The 7373-nt window shown below is 43.2% G+C and overlaps 1 protein-coding gene across 1 annotated transcript; it reads right to left on the bottom strand.

Moving 5' to 3' along the window:
* Nucleotides 1–341: 341 nt before the first annotated feature.
* On the bottom strand, nucleotides 342–7373 carry YIF1A (Yip1 interacting factor homolog A, membrane trafficking protein). Its single transcript, XM_081971907.1, has 8 exons — nucleotides 7176–7373; nucleotides 5466–5686; nucleotides 4344–4448; nucleotides 3781–3859; nucleotides 2305–2362; nucleotides 1388–1543; nucleotides 814–907; nucleotides 342–506 (listed from the first exon to the last, which is right to left on the bottom strand). The coding sequence occupies exons 1-8, from the start codon at nucleotides 7204–7206 to the stop codon at nucleotides 357–359; spliced, it is 894 nt and encodes a 297-aa protein (XP_081828033.1). The 5' UTR covers nucleotides 7207–7373; the 3' UTR covers nucleotides 342–356.

The raw sequence follows: 7373 nt of genomic DNA on the forward strand, positions 1-7373 counted from the left end.
CTGTCTCTACAAGGAAGACCCCCAAATCTACCCCCCCCCTTTTTTTTTAAAGGAGGACACAGATTTCGGAGTGGTGGGACAAGCGTCAACTGGGACAGCTGGCCGCCCTCCGCTTCTCCTGGGCGGGAGTCCCGAGTGCGAAAAACCAGCTGCCTTTCGCTTCATTCTTCAAAGGGGGACGGATCCCCGCTTGTCGTCCGCGGTGGAAATCCCCCCCCCACGTTAGAATTTGGGGGGATGGGGGCAGGAAGAGACAGAACTAAGGGAGCGGTGAAATTTGGGGGGGGGGAGAGGAGGGGGTGAACCAAAACCAGAATAAAGGAGGAAGTGCGCCCCCAAAGTCTCATCTCCTCCGTTTAATGCACCAACTGGGCCGTCAACCAGTACAAAACTAACGGCTGGAAGGCAGCGGCGCCTAGCGTGACGTACATCTGCACCCGGCCGGTGGTACGGCTGAGTCCGTCTTGCACTACGGAAGTGAGGATCTTCATCCGTAAAGAGCGAACCTGGGTGGACACAGACAGACAGACATGGGAAGTATTTTGAGATGAGCACCTTGTCCCTCAACTGCGTCTCTCGCGCCTAGGTGGCTTGAGCGTGGAATTCCCACGCACCAACGGGATGGGGTATAAAATCCAGCTCGGCTCGAGTTTGTTGTTAACTTGGCTTCCGTGCCTTTGAAATAACTCAAGGTGAGGAACCTATTGAATCTTCCTCCTCCTCCTCCTCCTCTTTCCCCTGCACAACAAACCGGCGAGGTGGGTTGAGCTGAGAGAGGGAGAAACTGGTCCCCCAAGTCACCAATTGACTCACCATGAAATACATAAGGGAACAGGAAGCCCACGCCAGAGTGATGTAGTAGCCGTTGAGGCCAAAAACCAAGCCCCCGACCACAGTGAGGATCATCCTGGAGAGGAAAAGCAAAGCAGTGTGTATGTTTCTGTGCGCGATCAACACATCGTAACAAATCGGGCAGGAATTAACATTTGCACCCAAGAGCAACGTTTCTCTCGCTGTTGAATTACAGGAAGGAAATTGCAGCAAGATCCTTTATTTAACGGACATCTGATTCAACGGACAATCAATCCTTCTGAAATAACGGACGCCATCCCTATCAGTCTTAAGGGGCACTTAAATGTAATTTTTAATTTAACAAAGTTACATTTCTGCTATATTCACGTCCTCATCAATATGCAAGAGAGGCTGTCGAGGTTCTTGGCGCAACAACATCGTACCGGATTTAACGGACTCTCCTAATCAGTCCGTTAAATCAGGAATTCATTGCCGGTTTGGAAACAAGAGTCTAATTCAGCGAAGCTTGGGTCAGGGGGGGCTTCTGGGAAACGGGAGTCTAATCGGGGAAGCAGGGAGGCCCCTCCCAACTCACCCAACATATTTGTAGCCGCAGTAAGCCAGAAGATCAAACGTGCCCAGGTCACTTTGGACGGTGGCAAGGTAGAGACTCAGAAGAAGGGCGAGAACTTCGATCACCATCCACACGAAGGCCGTGCTGGCACACATCCCGAGGACTTCCGGGGAAAACCTGGCGGAAAAAAACAAGAAGTCTGAACGATTCACGGTCTGGCTTCCAACCTGCTGTGGCCCGCCAGCAGCCAGCGGAGCCAGTGAGGAGGGTTGGGGAGGAAGATGGGCCAGTCCTGGAGTCTGGGGAAGGCTCGGATGAGGGCTCTGTGTCGGAGGCAGAGAGGGGGCCAGGGCCATATGCCAGTTCTCAGCTGCCTTCGGAGTCAGACATCAGTAGGGCAGAAGAACAGCTGGAGCCTGTTCCCAGTGTGCGCATGCGCAGAGTTGCCAGAAGAAAAGAAACACCAACGATACAGCCAAGTCACCAATGGAAACCTTCCCACCCTGACAAACCGAGTCAATGGGAGGGGAAGCCACATCCTCACAGTCACACAATCAAACTCCAGACATCTGCTTCGTATTTACGACAGTGTCCCGGGGTTACGCAATCCCCTTTGGCAACATCCTGACGAGCAACGTCGGTGGGGGAAGCCAGATTCCCTTCACGACTGTGTTTGCTCACTTAACAACGGCAGGGATCCACTTAGCAACGGTGGCAAAGGAAGGTCGTAAAATGGGGTGAAACCCACTTAGCAACTTAGCGACCTACATTTTGGGCTCACTTGCGGTCGTATGTCGAGGACCACCTGTAATCTGTCGCCTGCCAAATTGTACATTAAGCCCAGCCTTAAATCTTGCACCCATAACTCAAATTCACCCCTAATCTTCACCGTTTGCCGTAAGAAACAAAACCGGGAAAGTGGGAAGAATTTTCCGTACCTTTTCTGTATCCCGAGCGCCATTCCAGCCAGCAAAATATACGTAATAAAGGCCATACCTGTGAAGGAGAAAATATATGTATATATTTAAAAAGCTTCCACATTTTGTAGTGTGAAGAAAAGCGACAATACTGTGATTTTTTTTTAGAGCCGTGTCTATCAGTCTGATTTCCCAAACGCTTCGATGAATGAAAAATAAAAAAACAAAGTCCTTCATTAGATGGCGCCTTGCGGTATCTTTTCGTCCCATTAAATGAGTCGAGATTAAAAAATAATAATAAAATTCCTCCCACCAAAACAAACAATTATCTCCTTTGGCAGCCAAATGCCACTTATCCAACAGATTTAATCTGATTCCTAAATTAGACCCATTTTAGGCACTTATGTTTGAAAGGGCTAAGGCTGCCCAACTCAAAACACTGCAGATAAAGCCGTAAAAGGAAAAGAAATGATAACTCAAAATGTAAAAAAAAAAATGACTCATACACTTCAATATATAATATATAAATCTAATCATCATAAAAGTCTAATAAATATCTACATGGCCCATGACTTATGGCTGGTTATTTAATGTCTGTTCAGAGTGATGATGTTCTCAGAATAAAGAATAGGATAGGATGGGAAAGAATAGAATAGAATAAATAAGAAATAATAGAAATAGGAATAAGAATAGAATAAATAAGAAATAATAGAAATAATAGGAATAGAATAGAATGAAAAGAATATAATAGAATAAATAAGAAACAATAGAAATAGAAATAATAGAAATGGAAATAATAGGAATAGAATAGAATAAATAAGAAATAATAGAAATAGAAATAGGACTAGGAATACAATAGACCGAAAAGAATAGAATAGGAAAAAGAAGACTAGAATAAATGAGAAATAATAGAAATAGAAATAAGAATAGAATAGAATAAATAAGAAATAATAGGAATAGAATAGAATAGAATAGAATAAATATGAAATAATAGAAATAGAAATAATAGGAATAAGAATAAAATAGAATAGAATAAATAAGAAATAATAGAAATAGAAATAATAGGACTAGGAACAGAATATAATGAAAAGAATAGAATAGGAAAAAATAGAATAGAATAAATAATAGAAATAGAAATAATAGGAATAGAATATAATGAAAAGAACAGAATAGGCAAAAATAGACTAGAATATAATAGAATAAATAAGAAATAATAGAAATAGAAATAAGAATAGAATAGAATAGAATAGAATAGAATAAATAAGAAATAATAGGAATAGAATAGAATAAGAAATAATAGAAATAGAAATAGATAAATAGAAATAATAGGAATAGAATAAATAAGAAATAATATAAATAGAAATAATAGGACTAGGAACAGAATATAATGAAAAGAATAGAATAGGAAAAAATAGAATAGAATAAATAAGAAATAACAGAAATAGAAATAATAAGAATAGAATAGAATTGAATAGAATAATAAAATAAAAAACTCACTAGGAATATAGAGGTCGGGAGCGTTGATGTCCTGGCGTGGAGTCAGAGGGATATCGCGATGATAACGGACTTCCCAATTCTGCAAAAAGAATAATAACTATTATTTTTGCTTTTGCATTTCAGCAGCTTCTTGCAATCAAATCTTGCTTGGAAATTCTGGTCTAAAGCTCCTCCCATCCGCTCCCATAATTGTAACCGAAAGATTGTGGATTTTATTTTTATCGAATCTAAGAGTTTTTTAAGTTCAACTTTTCAGCCTGAATGCTGAAATGCCTAAAAAGCTCCCAACAGTTTCCTCCTCGGATGCGTTTATTTCCCTGATTTTCTTTTTCCAGTGGCAGTGAGTTCCTCAGGTTAACCGAGAGCTAAGGGGAATAAATGCCCATTTGCTGGTTGAATCTGTTGAGACTCGAATTGGTCGCTTTGATTCCTGTCTTCGACTTATAACCATTCACTGAACAAACATTCGGAACGACAACAGCACTGAAAAATCGGTCCTCGCACTTACGACCATCGTAGCCCCCTCACAGTCATATGATCAAAACTCAGTTGCTTTTCTTTACCTGGTGCACGTAAGGGAAGATTAACAGGCCTAATTTTTTCATCACATACGTGGTGTCCACCGCAAAGAAGTATTTAAGCTTGTTGATAGAAACAAATCTGTGAATCTGCAAGGGGAAAAAAAAAAGGCAGATTTATTTATTAAATTTACAGGCCACCCAGCTCACTAGGCCTAGGGCCGGGCTGGCAAACCTATGGCACGCATGCCAGAGGTGGCACGCATAGCCCTGTCTGTGGGCATGCATGCCGTTGCCAGCTGCTCTTCTGCCTTTTTTATGGCAGTTTTCAGGCCGTTTTCAAGCTGTTTTTGACCCAGAAAACGGCCTGAAAATTGCACTAAAAATGGCTAAAAAATACCCCCAAAACAAGCATATGTGCACTGGACAGCTGGTCTTCGGGTTTCCAGCTGAATCTATCTATCTATCTATCTATCTATCTATCTATCTATCTATCTATCTATCTATCTATCTATCTATCTATCTATCATCTATCTATCTATCTATCTATCTATCTATCTTCTATCTACCTACCTACCTACCATCTAATATCTACTATCTATCAATTTACCCATTCATCTGTCTATTTATCTATCTATCATCTACCTATTTTTCTTTTTCTATCTATTTATCCATCCATCTATCTATCCATCCATCCATCCACCTATCTATCTACCCACCTACCCATCCATCTGTCCATCCATCTATCATCTATCCATCCACCCATTCATCATCTATCCACCTATCCGTCCATCCATCCTCCCCTCTATCCATATCTATCATCCATCCATCCATCTATATCTATCAATCATTCATCTATCTATCTGTATCTATCTATCATCTATCCAGTCATCCATCCATCTGTATCTATCATCTATCTATCCATCCATCTGTATCTATCTATCATCCATCCATGAATCTGTATCTATCTATCCATCCATCCGTATCTATCTATCCATCCATCCATCCATCCCTCTGTATCTATCTATCTGTATCTATCTATCCATCCATCCATCTGTATCTATCTATATCTATCTATCATCTATCCATCCATCCATCCATCTGTATCTATCTGTCTCTCTCCTTTCCCATTTTTTAAAAAAAGGATTCTCCGTTTTATTCCTTTACCTCTTTATGGACGATGTCTTTCCCTTGGGACGCAATGGAGGAGCCGTAAGCCATGGCAACGTTAGCAACGGGGTCGGCAAAAATCTGGTTGAAGCTCATGTCGATCCCTGGTGGGGGGTATCCCGCTTGGGGCGGCCCGTAGCCGGAGCTGGTGTCATCAAAGAGTTGAGGGGCATCTGGGGATTGGGGCACAGGGGGGATCCTGGTCCTATGTTTGGAGACTTTGAGGGGAGAGGGAAAAATTAGGAAGAAGTAGACGAAGGGAACAACGTAGCCAACAGCGCTCAACTATCGTTAATAGGATACAACCCAGAATTCCCACTCGGTACAGGGCGGAATGTATCTCTGCAGGCAGTCCTCGCCTTACGACCGCAACTGAGCCCAACATTTCTGCTAAGCGAGACAGTTATTAAGTGGCGCTGGTAAGGTGAGAAATTTGTCAAGTGAGTTTCGCCCTGTTTTACGACCTATCTTGCCACGGTTGTTAAGCGAACCCCTGCAGTCGTTCAAGTGGGTAACACGGTTGTTAAGTGAATCTGGCTTTCCCCGTCGACTCGGCTTGTCGGAAGGTCGCAAAGGGGATCACGCCATCTCAGGACACGGTCATTAATATGAGTCCATGGCCAGGCATCCTAAGTTTCGATCACGTGGACCCTGCGACGGTCGTTAAGTGTGGGGAAACGGTCCCGTTGCTTTCCCCCCCTCCCCCCGTGCTGCTGTAACTTCAAACGGCCACTAAACAAACGGGCATAAGTCAAGGACTAGCTGAAATAGGATCCAAACAAGGATTCACACTCGGTACAGGACTGAATGAATGTACTAAATCTACCCTTCCGCTTTAAAGTTTGTTTTTATTTTCTTTTATTTGACATTTTCCCAACATTTAAATCACAATGGCACTTTTACAGCTTGGTATTTCTTTTTTTTTTCTGATTTCAGGTTTTCTGTTTTCCATTCTATTATCCATCTTCCTCTTGGTTACGTACTTTCTGGTTTTTTCAGTATATGCATCTATCTACCATATTTCCATCTTTATTGCTTCCTAAGTATAAGCCATCTCTTTTCATTAGGTTTGCTAGGCGTTACATTGATTTTACGTCTCTTTTCGAGCCACTTTAAAGTTTATTTATTATTCAATGGACGAGGTGGCTTAGAATGCAGGAAAAGCACAAATATTTTCATCTTTCTTTAAATAATGCCCTTTATTTTTTTACTTATTCCCCTTCTAAGCCACCTCAAGCCCTCCAAGCGACACCCAGCCGCGTCCATAAACCGCCAATAAACTACCCGAAATCTAGTTTGGCCCCACTCAGAAAGGGATCCCCAGATCCCTCCCCCCCCATCCTTCCCCTATATTGGGGTTTGCAAACTCTCCCCAAAATGGGGTAAATTAATTCCCCGACTGGTTCAAGCGGGCGGGGCAATTGCATTCAAAGCCATTAAAATGAAATTTAAAAAGGGCACCCCGGAAGGGGCTTTAGCAGCCGGATTTAGGGATCCAGAAGGATCTTGGGACCCACTGGGGATCCACTGGCCTCGATTTCAAGGCTCTCTCTCCAAAAGCAACAGGCGGGAAGGGGGGGAGTTCATGCTGGATCTCCTCCCGCTCTAAGAGCCCCCCCCCAAAGTGGATCCCCACTGAGGATCCACCCGGCCTGCTCCCCTCCCCTCCCCGTTCCCCACCCCCGCCCCCGCCTTTCCTCCCCCTACCTGGACCCCCATATCCAGGGGGGTAAGCCATGGCGCCCCCTTCAATCGCTTCCTTGCCCCGCGCGGAAAGGATCCTTCATAAAATAAAATTAGAATAATAATAAATCAAATAAAACCCAGCGCAGCAAAGTTGCGAAGAGATCAAAAAGAAGAGGAAAAGGTTCCAAAGCCACGTCCTCAAAGGCGCCGGCGCGGCCA

The sequence above is a fragment of the Natrix helvetica genome (assembly GCF_964273705.1).
Source record: "Natrix helvetica genome assembly, contig: HAP1_SCAFFOLD_314, whole genome shotgun sequence".
In the NCBI taxonomy this organism is placed as follows: domain Eukaryota; kingdom Metazoa; phylum Chordata; class Lepidosauria; order Squamata; family Natricidae; genus Natrix; species Natrix helvetica.